The sequence below is a fragment of the Mchenga conophoros genome, linkage group LG22 (assembly GCF_057382185.1).
Source record: "Mchenga conophoros isolate Kocher_MC1m ecotype Shallow Benthic linkage group LG22, M_conophoros_male_GT1.1, whole genome shotgun sequence".
Classification (NCBI taxonomy): Eukaryota; Metazoa; Chordata; class Actinopteri; order Cichliformes; family Cichlidae; genus Mchenga; species Mchenga conophoros.
In genome coordinates, this window is record NC_140546.1 from 2189132 (window position 1) to 2211958 (window position 22827).

A 22827-nucleotide genomic window follows, 5' to 3' on the forward strand; every position below is an offset into this window, starting at 1 on the left:
AGCACACCTTAGTTGTTCACACAAAGCATAAAGGTAAAAAACAATATATGCAGTGTTATCTTCATTTTAGATGTCACAAAGTATTTGAGGCTCCCAGTGTTTTCTTTTGCGTGGAAACCGGCTCCAAATGGCTCTTTGGGTGTTAAAGGTTGCTGACCCCTGGTTTAGTGTTTTCGCGAGCGCGTCGCGCATGAGGATATCACCAGGTAAACTCGCGACATTTTTAAACATTGACAGAGTGTGTTTGAGATAACTTCACAAGTGTCACAGATGACACATTTAAATAAATGAAGATGAATGCATCTTTAGTTTACCCGCGGTCCCTGAATCCATCACTCAACTCAGAACAAGGAAGCAGAGAGGAGCAGACACGGAGAGGAATATTCGGTGCAACGGAGGGGAATAAATCTGAGTTTATTCCGGACAAGATGACTTAATTTGGATTAAAATGTTCGTGATCTCGGTTTTGTTCCTTGTGGGGACAGGACTGACGGTAAACAGCGGTGAGTTTTAGTGTTTTTACACTTGTTCGTGTGACGGGCTCAAATCGGAAGTAAAATGTAGCGTCGTTTAAAAATTGAGTTGAACTTGTTAAGTTGTTATGCATTTATTTTCAGCTAAGCCTACTTTTAGGTATGTTTGTTTAAATGTTGAGGTTATTCATTAGTTTCAGTCTTACTTCCGGTTTAATGTTGCAAATTATGTGTCAGAGAGAAGGTTTAGGAAGTTGATACCGGATGTTTTTAAAATGGCGCTTAACCCTGATCACAGCTCTCTGCGGGGTTAAAGAGATCTGTGCAGAGGACAGCACCGTGCTCTGTCCTCATTAAATGACAAACAGATCACATCTGTGCTGCTGAGGAGCTCTCACTGCTTCTCAGGAGGTCTCTGTGTTTCCCCCTCATGTTTCAGGAATATTCTACACTTCTCTGTTTTAATGAACAAAGGCAAGTTACAGTTAAGAAACACAAGCAGAAAGGTGATCAAAATTAAGCATCTGTCCACCCTCCCAGCCTGGACTCCATTTACAAATACAAGGACAAGATTTATTTCTGACCTGCACAGTTTGAAAGAAGCAAGAACAGAAAAATCGTTCAGTTGCAAACTGTGACAGAAATAACACAGCTGATTATTTACTGCTGCTCACTGATTGTTCATGACTGAAATAGCAAAGGGCCAGAGCTTCTGATCCATGGATCTGCAAACATACCTGCCCAGTAAAAACATCAGAGCTCATCCATCCTGCTCCTGTGTTTTCCCTCCTGTGTGACTTTCAGACACTCACTCCCTCACCTACATCTACACGGCGCTCTCCAAACCTGTCGGCCTCCCGGGCATCCACCAGTTCACAGCCATGGGTTTGCTGGACGGCAGGATGGTCGACTACTTTGACAGCGAGAATCAGGCAAAGGTTCCCAGACAGGAGTGGATGAGAGAGCGTTTACCTGCTGATTACTGGGAAAGAGGCACACAATCCCGCAAGAGCAAGCAGCAGTGGTTCAAGGTCAACATCGGCATCGTGATGGAGCAAATGAGGCAGAATGACTCAGGTCAGACCCTCGAAAGCTGAAGGACCTGCATGACATCAACAAAATAACATTTTAATTGAAAAATGCTTCCATTTGAGATCAGGTTCCTCAGGTCAGGAACAAGTTGTTCCTGCTTCCTCATCTCGTCTCCTCTAAATCTTCATTTCCTTGTCCTTTGTTTGTTCTTCCTTATTTCACCCTCCTGCTTCCAGACCTCCACGTTCTTCAGTGGATGCACGGCTGTGAGGGTGAGACGCAGCCTGACGGCACGCTCAGGTTTGTCCGAGGCGTGGACATGTACGCCTACGATGGAAACTACTTCCTGTCCTTCGATGATAAAAGCGGAGTCTGGGTCGCTCAGATTCAGGAGGCAGAACTAACCAAGAGGAAGTGGGACAGGGTCCAGGTGCTGATAGAGTACACCAAGGGATACCTGGAGAACGAGTGCATCGATTGGCTGAGCAAGTTCTTGGATTATGAACAACAGCAGCTCAAAAAGAAATGTATGTATGACATTAAAAAAAACGTTTTTAAATTAATTCTGGTGTGTGGGACAGTAAACGTGGAAACCTTCACCATCAGGTCTCTTATCCCCGATCACTCTGCTTCCTCTCACCGATTCAGGATAAAGCAGCCAACATAATAAAACAGGCCATTTCAGGAAAAATAACTCAATTTATACACTTGGATTTACAAACTTTGAACCAATTCCAGTATAAGGAAATTATTATTTTAATAGTCATAAATTATATTATTGATTATAGGATAAAATGGAGCACATTGATAAAAATGAACATTAAATGTAGAATAACTTATGTTGCAATGACTCTGTGATGTCCTGATATTCAGAGCATTGACTGAATGGCGCCACCACACCAAGTGGCGCTGTCACTTGGTGTTCGCTCGCTCTGTGGTAGAGTATCACTTCCTGTTCCTGCTCAAACACAGTGGTGTTTCTGAGTAGCTTATTTGCTTAGCAATTTAATTAACAACTTTTAAATACATTCTTCTTTCATAGTATAATCTTCACGTGCTTCATCCGAAGCACACTTTCTGTGTACTCACTACCTAATTTATAGCCAAAGTATTCACTCACTGTCTCTGTACTGTCTCGCTAGCTTAGCTTAGCTCGTAGCCGACTCGTTAGCACCATGGCTACTTCACCTGTCCCTCCTGCACTTTCTTGCTCATTGTGTCAGATGTTTAGTTACTCCTCGGCCTCCTTTAGCAGTAATGATATCTGTAACAAATGTAGCATATTTGCAGCTCTGGAGGCCAGGATTACTGAATTGGAGACTCTGCTTCGCACCCTTCATTCACCTGTAGCTAACCAGGCCCCTGTAGCTGGTGCAGCCGAAGATAGCGTAGGCCCCGCTAGCTGTTCCCCGGCAGACCCCAAGCAGCTGGGGAAAGAGGGCGGCTGGGTGACGGTGAGGAGGAAGCATAGTCCTAAACAGAAGCCCCAGGTACACCACCAACCCGTTCATGTGTCTAACCGTTTTTCCCCACTCGGCGACACACCCGCCGGGGGTCAAACTCTGGTAATTGGTGATTCTGTTCTCAGACATGTGAAGCTAGAGACACCGGCAACCATAGTCAATTGTCTTCCAGGGGCCAGAGCAGGCGACATTGAAGGAAATTTAAAACTGCTGGCTAAGGGTAAACGTAAATTCAGTAAGATCATAATTCACGTCGGCAGTAATGACACCCGGTTACGCCAATCGGAGGTCACTAAAATCAATATTGAATCGGTGTGCAACTTTGCCAAAACAATGTGGGACTCTGTAGTTTTCTCTGGTCCCCTCCCCAATCAGACCAGGAGTGACATGTTTAGCCGCATGTTCTCCTTAAATTGCTGGCTGTCTGAGTGGTGTCCCAGAAACGATGTGGGCTTCATAGATAATTGGCAAACCTTCTGGAGGAAACCTGGTCTTGTTAGGAGAGACGGCATCCATCCCACTTTGGATGGAGCAGCTCTCATTTCTAGAAATATGGACAAATTTATTAAACCCCCCAAAATATGACTATCCAGAGTTGGGACCAGGAAGCAGAGTTGCAGTCTTACACGCCTCTCTGCAGCTTCTCTCCTCCTGCTACCCCCCCAAAAACCCATCTCCATAGAGACTGTGTCAGCTTCCAAACAGACAAAAAACAAACTAAAAACCAGCAACAAACAACTTAAACATAAACAATCACAAAGAAAGAACAATACAGTATCCACATCTGAACCAAAGAGTAAAACAGTGAAATGTGGATTATTAAATATTAGGTCTCTCTTCTCCAAGTCTCTGCTAGTACATGACTTAATAATTGATCAACAAATCGATTTACTCTGCCTTACAGAAACCTGGTTGCAGCAGGATGATTATGTTAGTTTAAATGAATCAACACCCCCGAGTCATTCTAACTACCAGAAATCTCGAAGCACAGGCCGAGGGGGCGGTGTGGCAGCAATTTTTCACACCAGCCTATTAATCAACCAAAGACCCAGACAGACTTTTAATTCATTTGAAAGCCTGATGCTTAACATCGTCCACCCCAGCTGTGAAACTCAGAAACCAGTCTGACTTGTTATCATCTATCGTCCACCTGGGCCTTACACAGAGTTTCTGTCTGATTTCTCAGACTTTATATCTAATTTAGTTCTGAGCTCAGATAAAATAATTATTGTGGGTGATTTTAACATTCATGTAGATGCTAAAAGTGACAGCCTCAACATGGCATTTAATCTGTTTTTAGACTCAATTGGTTTCTCTCAAAATGTAAAAGAACCCACCCACCACTTTAATCACACTCTAGATCTTGTTTTAACATATGGCATAGAAACTGAACATTTAACAGTGTTTCCTGAAAACCCTCTCCTGTCTGATCATTTCCTGATAACATTCACATTTACAATAATTGATTACACAGCGGTGGAGAGTAGACTTCATCACAGTAGATGTCTTTCTGAAAGTGCTGTAACTAAGTTTAAGAATATAATCCACCCACTGTTATCATCTCCAATGCCCTGTACCAACACAGAGCAAAGCAGCTATCTGAACGCTACCCCAACAGAGGTCGATTATCTTGTTAATAATTTCACCTCCTCACTACGTACGACTCTGGATACTGTAGCTCCTGTGAAAACTAAGGTCTCTAATCAGAAGTACCTGACTCCGTGGTATAATTCTCAAACACGTAGCCTAAAGCAGATGACTCGTAATCTGGAGAGGAAATGGCGTGTCACAAATCTAGAGGATCATCATTTAGCCTGGAGAAATAGTTTGCTGCTTTATAAGAAAGCCCTCCACAAAGCCAGAACATCTTACTATTCATCACTGATTGAAGAAAATAAGAACAACCCCAGGTTTCTCTTCAGCTCTGTAGCCAGGCTGACAAACAGTCAGAGCTCTTTTGAGCCAACCATCCCTTTAAGGTTAACCAGTAATGACTTCATGAACTTCTTCACAAATAAAATTTTTATCATTAGAGAAAAAATTACCAATAATCATCCCACAGATGTAATATTATCTACAGCTACTTTTAGTACCATTGATGTTAAGTTAGACTCTTTTTCTCCAATTGATCTTTCTGAGTTAACTTCAATAATTACTTCCTCCAAACCATCAACGTGTCTTTTAGACCCCATTCCTACAAAACTGCTCAAAGAAGTCCTGCCATTAATTAATTCTTCGATCTTAAATATGATCAACCTATCTCTAATAATCAGCTATGTACCACAGGCCTTCAAGCTGGCTGTAGTTAAACCTTTACTCAAAAAGCATCTCTAGACCCAGCAGTCTTAGCTAATTATAGGCCAATCTCTAACCTTCCTTTCATATCAAACATCCTTGAAAGAGTAGTTGTCAAACAGCTAACAGATCATCTGCAGAGGAATGGTTTATTTGAAGAGTTTCAGTCAGGTTTCAGAGCTCATCACAGCACAGAAACAGCTTTAGTGAAGGTTACAAATGATCTTCTTATGGCCTCTGACAGTGGACTCATCTCTGTGCTTGTCCTGCTAGACCTCAGTGCAGCGTTCGATACTGTCGACCATAATATCCTATTAGAGCGATTAGAACATGCTGTAGGTATTACAGGTACTGTGCTGCAGTGGTTTGTATCATATCTATCTAATAGACTCCAGTTTGTGCATGTAAATGGAGAGTCCTCTTCACACACTGAGGCTAATTATGGAGTTCCACAGGGTTCAGTGCTAGGACCAATTCTGTTTACATTATACATGCTTCCCTTAGGCAGCATCATTAGAAGACATAGCATACATTTACACTGCTATGCTGATGACACCCAGCGCTATCTGTCCATGAAGCCAGATAACACACACCAATGAGTTAAACTGCAGGAATGTCTTAAAGACATAAAGACCTGGATGGCCGCTAACTTTCTGCTTCTTAATTTAGATCAAACTGAGGTTATTGTACTCGGCCCTGAAAATCTTAGAAATATGGTATCTAACCAGAGTCTTACCCTGGATGGCATTACCTTGGCCTCCAGTAACGCTGTGAGGAACCTTGGAGTCATTTTTGACCAGGACATGTCCTTCAACGCACATATTAAACAAATATGTAAGACTGCTTTCTTCCATTTGTGCAACATCTCTAAAGTTAGAAATATCCTGTCTCAGAGTGACGCTGAAAAACTAGTTCATGCATTTATTACTTCCAGGCTGGACGACTGTAATTCATTATTATCAGGATGTCCAAAAAACTCGCTGAAAAGCCTTCAGCTAATCCAAAATGCTGCAGCAAGAGTCCTGACAGGGACTAGAAAGAGAGAGCAGATTTCTCCTGTTTTGGCTTCCCTTCATTGGCTTCCTGTTAAATCCAGAATTGAATTCAAAATCCTGCTCCTCACATACAAGGTCTTAAATAATCAGGCCCCATCTTATCTTAATGACCTTGTAGTACCATATCACCCTATTAGAGCACTTCGCTCTCGCTCTGCAGGCCTACTTGTTGTTCCTAGAGTATTTAAAAGTAGAATGGGAGGCAGAGCCTTCAGTTTTCAGGCCCCTCTTCTGTGGAACCAGCTTCCAGTTTGGATTCAGGAGACAGACACTATCTCTACTTTCAAGATTAGGCTTCAAACTTTCCTCTTTGCTAAAGCATATAGTTAGGGCTGGACCAGGTGACCCTGAATCCTCCCTTAGTTATGCTGCAATAGACGTAGGCTGCCGGGGATTCCCATGATGCATTGAGTTTTTCCTTTCCAGTCACCTTTCTCACTCACTATGTGTTAACAGACCTCTCTGCATTGAATCATATCTGTTATTAACCTCTGTCTCTCTTCCACAGCATGTCTTTATCCTGTCTTCCTTCTCTCACCCCAACCAATCACAGCAGATGGCCCCGCCCCTCCCTGAGCCTGGTTCTGCCGGAGGTTTCTTCCTGTTAGAAGGGAGTTTTTCCTTCCCACTGTCGCCAAAGTGCTGCTCATAGGGGGTCATATGATTGTTGGGTTTTTCTCTGTATCTATGAAGCGCCTTGAGGCGACTTATGTTGTGATTTGGCGCTATATAAATAAAATTGAATTGAATTGAATTGAATGAGGCACAAATGAATTCTTAAAGCTTCCAAACTCACAGTGTGGAGCTCCGTGTCTGCTGTCAGAAGGTCACAGTTCATGTTGGATCAACTCCTCCTTGCTTGCTGTAACACACACTGTTCATAAAGGCATTGAGGACAATGATCAGCTTGCTGGTTGCACCACTTTTAGTAACCTTAATTTTCCTGCCATTGACAGATTTCCACATCATGCTGTTGGGCCATCTGACTGAACTTTCTAGAACAGAAAAACAGACCAACATCTAAAACTGTTATCAGTGTTAATACTGAGGTACTTGTCAGACTGAACTTTGACCTTGGATGCTCACAGGACTGTGATGGTCACCATCTTTGGATCAAACCAGTTTCTTTACATTTAAATATTTGTGATTGCATCATCTCACAGACTGTTGGATTTCAGAATGATAAATCCTCCTGATTTCAGTTGGTCCAAGTCAGACTGACACAGGTTGTGGCCCATCATGTGACCTGTGCAGTTGTCTTTCGATGAAAAATTGTTCACTTGGAGGCTGAAGGTGCTGCATGCTCGACCTCTGGGTGACACTGCACTGTTGGTCACTGCAACTACTTGGACTTGATCTCAGACAAAAAAAATGCAACTCAATTCCCAACCAGTGTGTCTTTGCAGTCTCTCTGAGGTTAACATATTTTTTGCTGTAGTGTGGCTTTTAGCAGCTACAGCATATAAGACATTCAATTTCATACACTGCTTTAATATTTCAGAGATAAACCACATTCATATAATCACGTATCAAATGTGGTGACACAGTTTCCATTTCCTGCTTCCAGCTCCACCTGATGTGTACATGTTTGCAAAGAAGGCCAAAGTGGAGACAAACCTCATCCTGACCTGCCTCGCCACAGGCTTCTACCTCAAAGACATCATCGTGAGGATCAGAAGGAACGGACGTGTTCTGACTGCAGACGACGGCCTGACGAGCTCAGGAGTTCTTCCAAATGACGATGAGACCTTCCAGAGACGAGACCATGTGGAGATTTTGAAGTCTGACCTGTCAAAGTTCAGCTGTGAAGTCTTTCATGAGGCGACTGGTGTGGATGTTACAAAGACTTGGGGTAAGAAACTTTATTTATTGCCTCTGTTGTTGATCATAACTCTGTTTCTTCAGTCAGAGCCTGGAGCTCCTCTGTGTCCAGCAGATCTGCATCATTCTGTCCTGATCACAGTCCTGAGGTCAGATCCATGTCAGTCCATCTAGAACTAAGCTAGCATGTCACATGTAGCCCAGCTCTGCAGCCCTGAAGAAGCAGAGCAGCGATCTCCTCCAGAGCATCACTGAATAGTTGCAGATATGAACAGTGTCAGTGCCGTCCCCTCTCACTGACCTCCTGTTGCTGCTCCACATCACTGCTGTCAGATCACTGACTCCATCATGACTGTGGCTTCAAATCTACATCTCAGTAACAAACAGCAGCAAATAACTGACAGTGACCTCAACCTGAAGCTTGTGTCTGTGTTTCAGACGTCAATGACCTTCCACCGGAACCTGGATGTGGACCTCCGATCGCTGCTGCAGTGGGAGGAGTCTTGGCTCTGGTTGCTCTTGTTGCTGTTGTTGCCTGTGTGATCTTGTATAAAAAATGCATTCTTAGTAAGTCCAGTGTGCTGTTGTGTGTAATTATTGCTGAGTGGAGTTAAAATGTTTGTCTTTGTATCCTGTAAAAATGAAACTGTCCTGGTCTCAGACAGTGATGACATGGAGCTGTTACTGATCATCACATTTGAAACACATGAAGAAAATCATTGAAATGAATGTAAGAAATGTTGAATATCAGCTGCTCCAGTCTGTCAGCCTTCAAACACTTCACTTAGTATTCTATTAGGACTCCATGAGGGGGTCAAAGGTCACAGTCATGTGACATGATGTCAGACTTTCCTGTCTGCAGCTTCTGATCCAATAACTTTGAGCCCTCTGGGACATAAATGTAGTTTTTCTGTGCAGAACAGAAATGATTGATGTTTGCTGATAGTGTGCAGCTCGTTTCCTCCACCGTCTCCACTCAGACACATCTGCATGTAGAACAAACCACTGAGTTCATCCATCATCACTGACAGTCTGTGTTACGTCTGTTTACAGGACGCAGACGTGGAGCCAGAATCATCAAAGGTAACATCTTTATTTTTCTCTTATGAAGTTTGATGCTCAGAGACTCGAGTCAGTCTGAGCCCATCCTTTAACACCTTTAACAGATTAGTATTTGTTCAGTGTAGCACAGAGGAGGTGAACAGGCAAACAGTGGAGGAGACAGAAACTTGAAGCATGAGGAGAAAGGTTAGAGCAGCCAGGCTCATGGTTACCTGTGTTCAGTATAAAGCTCCTAATATCTGGATGAGCCTGACAGGTGAAACATGGCTGCTGTCAGGTGTGTGCAGAGGTTCCTGTCTGTGACAGCTGCTCAGTTTCACTTTATGAAACAAACAGAAGAAACACTCAGACGTACTTTTGACTTTCAGTTTCTGTGGAGTCACTGCTCTTTAACATTTATGAGTTGTGATTTTTGTGAAAACTCAGAAGAATTTAAACTTTTGTGTCTAACAGCTCAACCTTCACTCTTTCCTACACCAGGTAAGCATTTATTTTTCTGCTGTGGATTTAGTTAAATGTTGACTTTTTGGACATTTGAAGTGTGTAACTAATATGTGTGTGTGTGTGTGTGTGTGTGTGTGTGTGTGTGTAGTTGGCAATGGCGTTGTGAGCACTCCTCTAATCAATGGTAGGTGCCCCTCCAACAAAGATTCATACAAAATAGTTTGTTGAACTTTATATTAATTTTTTCTGTGTGTGGGGTCAACATGTGACCCTGTGAAGACTCCCCAAAGCTGGTACCAGGAGTCTAGCGGTACATTTGAACAAAAGGCTCTTACACTCAAACAGATATACGTGTGTTTGCTATACCATATATCAGAAAGAGTAGATACGACCTCTCCTAGGAGGTGTGATCTATGCCAGAACACTCTGAAGAGGAGTGAACGCACCCCCCTCTTCACTCTTCACAGAGTTGTTACAGACCTCCTAGGATGAGACATTCTTTCAATATGCCATCAACTATATAAATAAATATCTAAACACAAGTGATTACATGTTTCTCAATACAAATGACAATAATAAAATACAAACCCAACAGTTTCCTTCTCCTTCCTCAGACACACATAACAGTTTAGTTTAGGACCCAGTAGATTGTAGGAGATGTTCTTCATATTCTGTGTGTTTTATGTGGAACGGTGCCTCTTTTATATCAGTCGTTCTCCATCTGTGGGGCACAGAGTGGGATGTAGAGGACCAGTGAAACAAATTTCTATGAGAGTCATTGTTGCATTAAAATGAAACTTTGATAACTTTTTATTGATAATGGTGAATAAAAATTGTGTGACGTGGATGTTTTTACTTTCTGAATTGGAACAAAAAGGTTTTTAGGAACGTCGACTCCTTTCCTGCAGGCTTTCCTCCACGTTCCTTTGATGTGAGGTGTTCAAGAACACTGGGGAATTCCCACGTTTATCTTTAAATTAAGACTACAAATATAACCCGGTCTATTCTCTCCCACTCTTAACTACATGACAGCACCACTTATCACCTTAGCCTGTGAGAACCTGCAGTAATCAATGAAAGGAACGACCGTCCCATCAGAACGATCACCAGCATCACATCAGTGTGTTGCTAAAGTTTGCAGTTTCCTTCATGTAGCTCACAATGTATGTTGTCTTTACAGGAAGTGTAGCAGTTACTGTAGATAAGAAGGCTGATGCTAAAGATGGGAAGGATGGGGAAACCGAACGTCTCACAGACAGTGAGAGTAAGTCTCCCTCAGCTAACATGCTGCTCTGTGTTGTATAATATGAGTCACATTATTCTGTACTGTGATATTGACTGATACATTTTAAGCTCATGTTGCAGCTGATTACTTTTTTTTTTTTTACTTTTTTTTACTTTTTTCCTCCTTTGTCTTTACAGGAAGTGCTGACGAAGACGAGGGTAATAAAGCAAGTTCCAGTAAGTTTTTGTCAGCTAACATGTAGCATTGAGCTCTGTGATGTGTAATTGTAAGCCACATTATTCTGTACTCTGGTAGTGACCGACACATTTTAAACCCATGTGAATACTTTTTTCTCCTTCACAGTGGCCTCTTCTTTCTCCAGCGGTTTTTACTCTGACATGTAAGTATAACTGATGATGTAGGATACTACTGCACCAGTCTGATATCAGTCTCACAGAGCTGGATCCACATCAACTTGATCGTTGCTAGCTGACTTTTCTTTTTTGATTTTGACTATTTTATTATTTTCCTAATAAATATCAGATCAGTGGGTTTCTATTTTTGGAAGTCCCTGTTACATTTAATTGATTTAAATTACAGATAGAAAGTAAATATTTAAGTGGAGTGTGTCCCTTACACATAAGGGTTTATTAATTTTCATGATATGATCAGGTTGGTGTATCCCTCACTGAGAACCTGCAGTATGTTTTCTGAGTTAGAGCGAGGGTAGAAAGCAGCTTTGCCAAAGAACAGAGAATAAATCAGAGCAGATCAGCCTCTGTGTTACTTTACATGTAAAATAATACTGTTGTTCATGCCTGCAGCTCACAGGTTCAGGATTCACACTAAACCTTCTGCCACAGAGAATACTGGCTGAGGTCATGCTAAATCCAGTGCCTCCAGCTGTATCCCTGACTTTGACCTTTCCTCTTTGGCCCCCCACGAAAAATCCAGCATCACTAATTTAGGTGTGAAAATGGACCCCAGCCTAAAACTCGACTCACATGTCAATGCTGTGGTTAAATCCTCCATCTTTCAGTTGAGGCAGCTGTCAAAATGAAGCCCATCCTGTCTAGATGCCGCCTTGAGACTCTGATCCATGGATTTATCATCGCTCGCCTGGATTAATGTCTTGTGTTTGGAATAAGCCAGGCCCCCCTCTCACATCTACAGCTGGTACAAAACACTGCTGTACGATTTTTAAGCAAACGAGAGCACAAAAACCCCGGTTTAGTGGACCTTCACTAGCTTACCATTCAGTTTCCAATCCATTTTAAAATTCTTTTATTTGTTTGGAAGTCTCTTAAAGGTCTTGGCCCTTCTTATTTGTCTGAGATGTTTCACCCTTACACGCCATCACCTGCTTGTAGATCAGCTAACCAGGTGCTTTTGACTCTCCCAAAGACATTTTATAAATCCAGAGCCTTTGCAGTTTTCCTAAAACGTGGAATGAGCTGCTGCTAGAGGTCAGGCAGGTAAACACTCTCCTGCTGTTTTTAAAACTCGTTTAAAAAAAAAAAAAAACCCAACACCTTTTCTCCTTGGCTTTTATACCAGCGTGAGTTTTCATCTGTCTTGAACTTTTACCCTTTTTGTACAGACCTTTGGTGCTTTAGAAATAAAGTGGCATGTGTTTTAAAAGGAATGTGACAGGAAATTTCATTACAGCATTTACTTTAATGAATTTACATTGGTGTGTCGTGGTAAAACATAGTGATTAATCTCCTTTATTTATTAATAAGGCCAAAGAGTTTTTGGCCAAGCTGAGTAAACTGCAGGATGATTACAAAAACTAAACTGTGTCTGATACTACTGTGTAAATACCTTCACTGAACACTGTCAATGTATTTACTAATAGAGTTGGCAAAATGACTTTTTTTTTGTTTTCATTTAATTTTCAAAATTTAAGAACATCCACTGTTTAACGTCTTCATGGCAACGTAGCAACAGTTGAAATGAATCTTTCTCTGCTTTTAAAGACAAATATGCAAGTTGTCTGCAAAACAGTGAAATGAAAGGTTATACGGTTTAAAAAAGAAAGACAGAAAAATAGACTCCTAGTGGCAACATGTACAGTGCAAACAAGAGTAGACCCAAGATTGAGCTTTCAGATGCACCATCATTAAGAGGGGCTGCTGTAGAGCTGTGGGGGCACATGCTGAAATAAAAAGTCCTTCCAGATAAGTAAACTGAAACCACTGACACGTTTGAGCCAGCATATCATATTTGAGAATGATATCTATATATGTTTTCCTTTTTATCAGCGTGTGTTTTAACGATTGAGGTTGACTGTGTCAAAGGCAGCAGGGCTGCCAGAATCCAGAGTTAAGAGAATATCATTAACAACATTAGAATGACTGATCGAACTAGGCTTTGACTTTGACTGTGGTTTCTCTTGTGAGTATGTTTTATTGAAATTTGCACTGCACAGATTTACACTTAAGGGAAACAAAAAAATATCAACACTGAACCTTCTGTTTGTTTTCATGCATGTAAAAATAATACTGCTGTGTGTCCCTGCAGGTGATGCTTATGACAATTAAGATTGTCACAGGCTGGGTCTCCGACCCAGCACTCTGAGTTTTCTTTGTATTTTTTGATATGTTATTAGTTTTGTGTTATTTCCTATTTGCCTTTAGTTTAGGCAGTTATTGTTCCTGGGTTTTCTATGTTTTGGGGTTTTCTATTTATTTCATCACGTATTAGGTCTGTTAAGTTGTGTTGTCATTTCCTGTTTTATTCTGACAATGTCATGTGTTCTTTGTTCATTATATTTAGCTTTCCTCTCCTGGTCCTGTCTTTAGGTTTATGTCTGTCAGCCGTTCCCCCATGTGTCCCTACTTCCCCTGATCACCTCATGTCTGTATTTAAGCCTTTTGTTTTCTTCATGCCATTGTCGGTTCGTCTGTTTAATCTCACCAGAGTTACAGTTATAGTCATGGTCTTAGCCTGTTTACCTCGCCCCAGTTATAGTTCTAGTTTTCGTTTGTTATGTTGACCTTAGCCTTAGTTTTTGTCTTTGCCTGCTTATGTACTCCACAGTTATAGTTATAGTGTTTGGTCTTAGTACCTTATAGTGTTTTGTTTCTTAGTGTTTTGCCTGTTTGTTTTGGTCTCTTGGTTCATTCCCTGCCGTCATCGCAATAAAGGTTCACTTTTCTGTTAATCATTACAATTCCTCGTCATCATCTGCTTTTGGGTCCTGTTTCCACATACATCGGCGCACCCCGCCGTGACAAAGATGTCCAAAGCCCTCATAAGAACTTCCATCAGATGAAAATAGGGCTACGCAATTTTTCCCAAAATGATAATTATGATTATTTGTTACAATTATTTATGATTTTTGTAACCAAACTTTTATAGTGCATTGTCATTTAAAGAGAAGAATTCTGGTTCATATTTGCACAAATTCCTGAATTAAAAAAAAATTGGCCTTACTAACATAAATTCAGTGCACTGATGCACTATTTAGGCTGTATACACCGCAGTACTTGATTTGTTTTTGCTTCACATTGTATTGACAGAACACACACTTCATTATGGTTATTTAATTGTGGGAAGCCAAAATTGTGATTGAGATTTACCTAGTTTTACCAGAACAACACCAATAGGCAAAGTATTTATGATCATAATGCTGAATGTGGTTCTATTCATTTAAGTTGCACCACCATCACATAAAATTTAAAGTTTACAAGGTCATGAGTGCTGTTGGTTCCACAATTAAAAATGTTTGGCTCTACTCCAGAAAGCGTGTCCAGCAAACCAGCTTCTTCTCATTAATGTACTTTTCAAAATGCTGTTCAACATCATTTAATGACTATATTTCCACACACAAACCCGTTTCAACAAAATGTGACAATAAGATTGCTGAAATTAATTTTTAAATTAAATCTCAAAATTGTTTTAGCTTTGCCTTAATTTAAATAGTCTCAGATGTTGTGACAGACATTTTTCTGTCACTGTTTACGACACACCATGTGAGAAAGATTACACACATAAGTCCATTTATCAAGTGGAACACAAGCTGTAGCTGGTATTAATCCTGGATAAATGGGAGGGTCGAGTCGGTAATGATATCTTTGATTTTTTTTTTTTTGCCTGTCCTGTTTGGCTCTTTTACATCAGAATTATTGTCTAAAGGCGAAGAAAGATGCCCAACGGATTTACTTTACCAAATTGACCATCCCAGCCAGTGGCGTGTCTAGAAAATTTTTGTTGGGGGGGCCAGGTAGGGGCACAGATTTGGAGAAGGGTGGCAGATTTAATTGGCAGATAATGTTAAAAACAATTCTACCAACCGTTAACCATAATTCAATAACCCCGTAAACCTAACAACCGAATGCGCTTTGAACTCTTATTAGAATGAGATTTTAACCACTACGGTGCAAAGTTTTTAGATACTGCGTTGATAAAGTACAAGAGATACAATCAGTCAGTGTTTATTCAGCATTCAAGGACATCAATATTTGCATAGTATTTTTACTGACATGTAGTGCACATATGTTTTGGGCAAAAACATTTTTGAATATTAAAATACAAACATTTTTAACATACAATTGGCAAATTAGCCAATGCCAATGCAAAACCGATGCCTGTTTAAAAAAAAAAAGAAGATAATCTTCTCACAAACTGGTGTTTGATTTTGAAACAGGAAAAAAGTGGAGAAACAACTGAAAAGACTAACATTTGAATAAAACCTGAAAGCAAGTAAATACTTTATACAGTGGGGCAAAAAAGTATTTAGTCAGCCACCGATTGTGCAAGTTCCCCCACCTAAAATGATGACAGAGGTCAGTAATTTGCACCAGAGGTACACTTCAACTGTGAGAGACAGAATGTGAAAAAAAAAAAATCCATGAATCCACATGGTAGGATTTGTAAAGAATTTATTGGTAAATCAGGGTGGAAAATAAGTATTTGGTCAATAACAAAAATACAACTCAATACTTTGTAACATAACCTTTGTTGGCAATAACAGAGGTCAAACGTTTACTATAGGTCTTTACCAGGTTTGCACACACAGTAGCTGGTATTTTGGCCCATTCCTCCATGCAGATCTTCTCGAGAGCAGTGATGTTTTGGGGCTGTCGCCGAGCAACACGGACTTTCAACTCCCGCCACAGATTTTCTATGGGGTTGAGGTCTGGAGACTGGCTAGGCCACTCCAGGACTTTCAAATGCTTCTTACGGAGCCACTCCTTTGTTGCCCGGGCGGTGTGTTTTGGATCATTGCCATGTTGGAAGACCCAGCCTCGTTTCATCTTCAAAGTTCTCACTGATGGAAGGAGGTTTTGGCTCAAAATCTCACGATACATGGCCCCATTCATTCTGTCCTTAACACGGATCAGTCGTCCTGTCCCCTTGGCAGAAAAACAGCCCCATAGCATGATGTTTCCACCCCCATGCTTCACAGTAGGTATGGTGTTCTTGGGATGCAACTCAGTATTCTTCTTCCTCCAAACACGACGAGTTGAGTTTATACCAAAAAGTTCTACTTTGGTTTCATCTGACCACATGACATTCTCCCAATCCTCTGCTGTATCATCCATGTGCTCTCTGGCAAACTTCAGACGGGCCTGGACATGCACTGGCTTCAGCAGCGGAACACGTCTGGCACTGCGGGATTTGATTCCCTGCCGTTGTAGTGTGTTACTGATGGTGACCTTTGTTACTTTGGTCCCAGCTCTCTGCAGGTCATTCACCAGGTCCCCCCGTGTGGTTCTGGGATCTTTGCTCACCGTTCTCATGATCATTTTGACCCCACGGGATGAGATCTTGCATGGAGCCCCAGATCGAGGGAGATTATCAGTGGTCTTGTATGTCTTCCATTTTCTGATGATTGCTCCCACAGTTGATTTTTTCACACCAAGCTGCTTGCCTATTGTAGATTCACTCTTCCCAGTCTGGTGCAGGTCTACAATACTTTTCCTGGTGTCCTTCGAAAGCTCTTTGGTCTTGGCCATGGCGGAGTTTGGAGTCTGACTGTTTGAGGCTGTGGACAGGTGTCTTTTATACAGATGATGAGTTCAAACAGGTGCCATTCATACAGGTAACGAGTGGGGGACAGAAAAGCTTCTTACAGAAGACGTTACAGGTCTGTGAGAGCCAGAGATTTTCCTTGTTCGAGGTGACCAAATACTTATTTTCCACCCTGATTTACGGATAAATTCTTTACAAATCCTACCATGTGGATTCATGGATTTTTTTTTCACATTCTGTCTCTCACAGTTGAAGTGTACCTCTGGTGCAAATTACTGACCTCTGTCATCATTTTAAGTGGGGGAACTTGCACAATCGGTGGCTGACTAAATACTTTTTTGCCCCACTGTAGAAGCTTTTGTTAAAAATGTCCTCTTCCTCTAAGACAGCTTCCCAAAGTGCAGACCGTCTGCACTTTGGGAATTTTGCTCTTTATACAGTAAAGTTACAGCGGGATACAAATAACATCAGGCTGATCCTGCCACGATTTGTTCCCCGGTTTAAATCACGAACAAACAGGATCTCACAGCTGTTTGTTTTTAAACCTATTTTGCACAGAGAGGCAATTTTTAAGAAATGCATTGATAGCAATGTTAAATATTATTACACAGAAAAAAACAACTACATGTAAAATAATCACACATGACGCCTCTGCCTTTGTAAATGGAGGGACAGTAACTGCATCTGTGTACGTAAGCGTGTAAAACCTGCAGACAGTCAGATTAACAGTGTTTTGTCTCTATCTGCCATTCTGCAGTTCATCTCATAGGAAAAAAATAAGGTGCGATCAGCGTGACGTGAACAAGGCACATACCTTTGACATTGTGTGACGAACTCTGTATTCCTCGTCCACACGTAAACGCAAAAAAGGAGTTTTAAAAAAAATCTCCGTTTTCGGTGATTCCAAACGCCGTTTACGTGGACGAAACAGCTGCGTTTTCAAAAATACCCGTGTAGGTGCGGACACAGCGTAAAAGAGTTAGTAGTTTATTTTATTACTACCTGTAATTTATTGCAGTTAACTTGTCAAGTTACACACACTTGAAAAGTCAAACCTGAACTCTAAACAGGAAATACTTTTCCTGAACATTAGCTTAAAAATTTACTGGTTGTGCAGCAATTTTTTTTTATTTAAGTTTTTCAAGTTTGTGTGTTTTCAACTGTGCAGTGGTGCGTAAATATGAAAGTTATGTTAATTATTTTTATCGTGATATTGTTATTTTTACATATTCAACTCACAAGTTTACCTGAATTAATTTCTTTCCTTCAGACTGTCAAAGCTCCTCTGACTCCGCCTCTGACTCAGGTGTCTCCTGTAAGTATCGTTTATTAATAGTTGCACAGGATCAAACTTTGGGTGTTAAAATTCATCCTGGAGAAACTCATAAACAGTTTTAATGAAAAATATGATTATTATCATTATTATTATTGTTATTATTATTATTATTATTTTTATCATTATTATAATTATTATCATTATAATTATTATTATTATTATTACTATGAAGCGCCTTGAGGCGACTTTTGTTGTGATTTGGCGCTATATAAATAAAATTGAATTGAATATTATTATTATCATTATCATTATTATTATAATGATATTTATAATTTTTATCATTATTGTTATTATCATTATTGATACGATGCTCTTGCGCTAAGGTCAGCACTTCATAGTTGAAGCTCTCAGGTTGGTTCAGTCATGTGACCACGGTGTGACTGTCACAGCTGTGAAGAGTTTCACAGGAAATCTGTTTTAGATTCATGCGATCATCAGAATGATCAGCTGACCTGCAGGAACCGTGATTATAGCTCAGGTACGCTGCTGTTTGTGCTGGAGCAGCAGGATAAACGCGTCAGGACGAGAATCCTGAGCGAATGAACTTTTTTTTCAGCATCAGTCGGACCAAACTGTCACTCTGTCCCACCTCAGCACAGGTGTGAACACTGGCCTGTTAGCGGCTGTCAGCTGATGATCGGAGGCCGTTGTGTTTGCAGGTTAATGTCAGTGTTGCTGTGTGTGAAGCTATGAGTCCTCACAGGTGTGCTGCTGTTTCCTGTCAGCGAGGAGGAAATGTAATCACTAACCTTCATCTGGTAATCTGATTACTGTGAGGTGTTGCTGTCTGTGCGTCACACTTATATCTTCTGCTTTATTCGTCTTTCATAGAGTCAATATTTCAGTTATTTATAAAGAACAGAAATCATGAGTAAGCAGTTTGCACTGTGAGCAGATCTCATCCATACAGCTGTTTGTCATGTGACTGCCTCCTCGTGCTGAGTCATGCTCACAGCAAACACACAGTCATGAATGCAGGTTTGCAAAAGTCAGAGCAGAAGAAGAGGCCAGAGCACGTGCACCTCTGTGATACTCTGTTCATCCCTGCAGCCGATGACTCCGACAGCCGAGGCCCGGGTTCAGGCAGACTGCTGCTGGAGCCCGTCCAGCCGATGTTCTGACGTCTGCAAGAACGTCCGTCGGAGCGCCCGAAGGCTCCCTGAAGCCACATTTACCAAAACAAGTGTATTTACCACATGTCCCAACATGCAGACTAAGAGGAGGCTCACGTTTGCTGCATTTTACAGTTTAAACTTGGAGTTTTTACTCAAACATGTCAAATCAGGTTTGTGCAGCAGTGAGAATAAAAAAGTGAATCAAACTTTCAAAGCTGCTGCAGTTTCATGTAAACTGGATTCTTTGAAAGAGCTCAGAAAGTAAAGCCTGGAAACCTCAGAGCAGCAGTTTGATTCAGAGCCGCTGGAAGGAAATGATTCATGTATGAAAGATGAGAAGATTTGCATGTAGAGAAAAATCCACTCGGTGTTTGACAACAAGCTCCGAAAAGTCAAGAAACACAGGAATCTGTTTTTATACATCAGCAACACATCAGCTGCATGACTCTGTGTCATTCTGCCACAATCCTGAAGCCTCTTCATTATAGTGCACGACAGCCATATTTGTCAGACATATTTACAGCTTCTGTTTAAAAGGTGTTTCAGTCGCAATGTGAAGGATCAGAAAATGAAAGTATTTTGTGTTGTTTCTTATAATAAACTCAACTTAATGTGTGAATCATGAGGTGATGAGTGTTTTTATCGATGTTGGAGCGACGAGCGTCAGGTGCTGCTGATGGATCCGTTCATTTGTCCTCAGTCTTTTTCTTCCTGCATCCAAACAACGACAGTTTTTATAATTATTTCGTTTTAAGCAGTTTTAAAGTCCTCCAGTGACCAAAGTGAGTGATTAAACCACCGTACAGCATGAAGGTAGAAGCAGCAACACTGTTCATTTCAAAATAAAACGATGACGATCACGTTTGGATTACTTCCTGTAGATAATTTAACACTGAAGAACATAATTCTGATAGTTTTTGTGCAGATGAACATCTGTCCAGCTTTAATTCCTGAGAAACTCCGCCTCTTTTTATACCCAGTTGTTCAGAGACAGCCCAGTAGGTAGAGTAGTTGCCCCATGATCGGAGGGTCGGTGGTTCAACTCCACTGAAGGGCCCTGAGGTTGAGCAAGGTACCGTCCCTACACACTGCTCCCCGGGTGTTGCATTGGTGGCTGCCCTGCTTCACTGGGTGAATGGGTTAAATGCAGAGGAGTCATTTCCCTACAGGGACTAACACACACACATTGTTCAGTCGTGTGACTGACCTGCTGCCAGAGAACCTGAAAAATGTCCTGCTGAGCAGTTTTGACAAATAGACTGGTGCCAGAGTTTTTCCATCTCAGTCGTGGGACCCGGCAGGGGTGTTCTTCATCCCCGCTCTTCTTCACGATATTTCTGGAACCACTGATCTTAGCTAATCGAGCTAACGTGGCTATCAGAGGTGTTCACGCAGGCGGCAGGGAGCAAGTTATTTCTATATGCTGACAGCATCTTAGCAGTATTAACGATAACATTTAATTTCTACCGGCGCTGCTCACATGCGTCGAGTCATTTTCAAGGTTGTCAGGTTATAAGATAAATTGGTACAAATCAGAGGGCACGCCCCTATCAGCATCATGTTACTCTAGATCCATTACTCCATTCACTTTGAAGTATTTACCTTCAGGTATGAAGTCTTTAGGAATAATATTAAACCCAAACTGGAGGATATTATGCTTCCAAAGATGGAACCTCTCCTCCTAAAGATACAAACAAATCTGGATAAATGGGCTAATTTAAATCTTACATTACGGGGTAAAATTAATGTGATTAACATGATGGTGGCCCCGCAGTTCAGTTATGTTTCCATGATGTTACCTGTAAGAATTCCTTTACACATATTTAGTCAATTTTGAGAAGCTAATTAAAGATGTTTTGTGGAATAACAAGAAGCCAAGAGTGAATTTAAAGAACATCTGGGCCTCTAAAGACATTGGAGTAATGGCCCTCCCAAATGTGAAGTTGTATAATTTAGCTTTTGTAATGTCAAGACTGGCCAAGCACTGGACAGGATCGGACGGAGCTGAGCTGGATGAAGATCGAACAGGAACTAGTGAGCCCTTTTACACCCTTGGATGTTCTCTCACAGGGTTCAGCTGTTAATGGACAAGACGTTCATGATAACCCCGTGCTCGGGTATTCTAAGGCTGTCTGGGTAGAGGTGCACAATGTGTGTGGAGCATCTGATTTAAGACAACCTTACACCTCGCTATGGAACAACACTGCTGTACAGAAACGGTGTGCTGGAAGGAATGGCTTGTTAAAGGCAAACACAGGATAAGCGCTCTTTACTCAGGGGGAGTGTTTATGTCATTGGCTGAAATAACCCAAAATACGGTTTGATAAGAGAAAATCATCTTTGGAAATATTTACAAATAAGGGATTGTGTTACCAAAGGAAAATTTACTCAAAGCACAAATACAGTGGTGGAGTTTTTAGAATTGTCTGCTTCAGCACACAGAGCAGCGGTTTTCTATAAACTGTTTAACAACCTAAAAAAGAGACATGTGAAAACTTGAGGATGGCAGAGAGATCTGAGTTGTGTCATTTGAAAAGAAGATTAGTGTAGAATTTTGTCATTCTCCAATAAATATATAAGAGAGGCCAGGGCTAAAAAACAAAATGCATGTTAGCTTGAAAAGTTAACAAATTGACAACAGCTTAAGGAAAACAAGTATCAACTGTAATAAAGAAGTAATACATATAATACTAACCTTGTTTTGCACACACATGATCAGGGTAGGATCAAATAATAGGCGTCCACTATTAACACCAAAAATACGGCCGTTTTGAGTTGTGCGCATGCGCAGTAACAACAAGTAGGACAGCTTTATAGGTAGGGCGTTTTGTCAGAACACTCTGTGACCGGGTCATTAGCTCCTCAATCTTATTAGGGAGCGATCTCACATTTCCAATGATCACAGAAGGGACAGATGGTCTGTAACATCTCCTTCTCAGGTGACATCACCCCCGTCTCTTCCTCTTCAGCTCACTGGGGATGTCGGGTCTGTCTGCCAGTAGCGCAGCTGCAGCTGCAGGGAGCAGTGCTAACAGCTGATCCCAAACGTAAACAAAGGAGCACTGGTTCTCTAAACATGGGTGAAAAAAGTGCAGAAAAAAAACAGAGAAAAAAAAAAAGAACTAGCACGAAACGGTCGTACATGATGGCACAATCTAATCCAAGACGTAAGTTAAAGTGTAAGGACAAGAAAGACATTGTGGACAAAACAAGACACCCCCCATAATCTTTAGTGACAATATTGTAGTGAGTTAAATGGTCTGATTGTTCAAATATGTATTTTCTTTGATTGTGGTAAAATAATGTGTGCCCCAGTCTTCAAAAATGACATAGTGCAGGAAGCGTAGTTATTCCCCCGTTACACCACAAGAGGGAGTATCCCCGAAAAAATGAGCAGCTCTAGCGGGAGTAAAGAAGCCAGCCACTACCCATAAGGCAGTGCGCCTATAAGCGTTATGTGAGACTGCAAAAGTGTGTAACGCTGTGCTATGTCCATGTATATATTTGCAGGTAAGCAGATACAAGAT

The 22827-nt window shown here is 41.2% G+C and overlaps 1 protein-coding gene across 3 annotated transcripts; it reads left to right on the forward strand.

Moving 5' to 3' along the window:
- Positions 1-349: 349 nt before the first annotated feature.
- LOC146548500 (H-2 class I histocompatibility antigen, Q10 alpha chain-like) lies at positions 350-19884 on the forward strand. 3 transcript variants are annotated; one of them, XM_085263492.1, is made up of 13 exons: positions 350-503; positions 1278-1550; positions 1742-2032; positions 7886-8170; positions 8578-8706; positions 9193-9222; positions 9655-9681; positions 9794-9829; positions 10826-10909; positions 11068-11106; positions 11234-11270; positions 18120-18164; positions 19236-19884. In XM_085263492.1, the coding sequence occupies exons 1-12, from the start codon at positions 449-451 to the stop codon at positions 18136-18138; spliced, it is 1305 nt and encodes a 434-aa protein (XP_085119618.1). In that variant the 5' UTR covers positions 350-448; the 3' UTR covers positions 18139-18164; positions 19236-19884. The 3 variants fall into 3 exon arrangements, with proteins under 3 accessions (XP_085119618.1, XP_085119617.1, XP_085119620.1); XM_085263491.1 differs by lacking the exons at positions 18120-18164; positions 19236-19884 and adding an exon at positions 11695-14045; XM_085263494.1 differs by lacking the exons at positions 9655-9681; positions 18120-18164; positions 19236-19884 and adding an exon at positions 11695-14045.
- The last annotated feature ends 2943 nt before the right edge of the window (positions 19885-22827 follow it).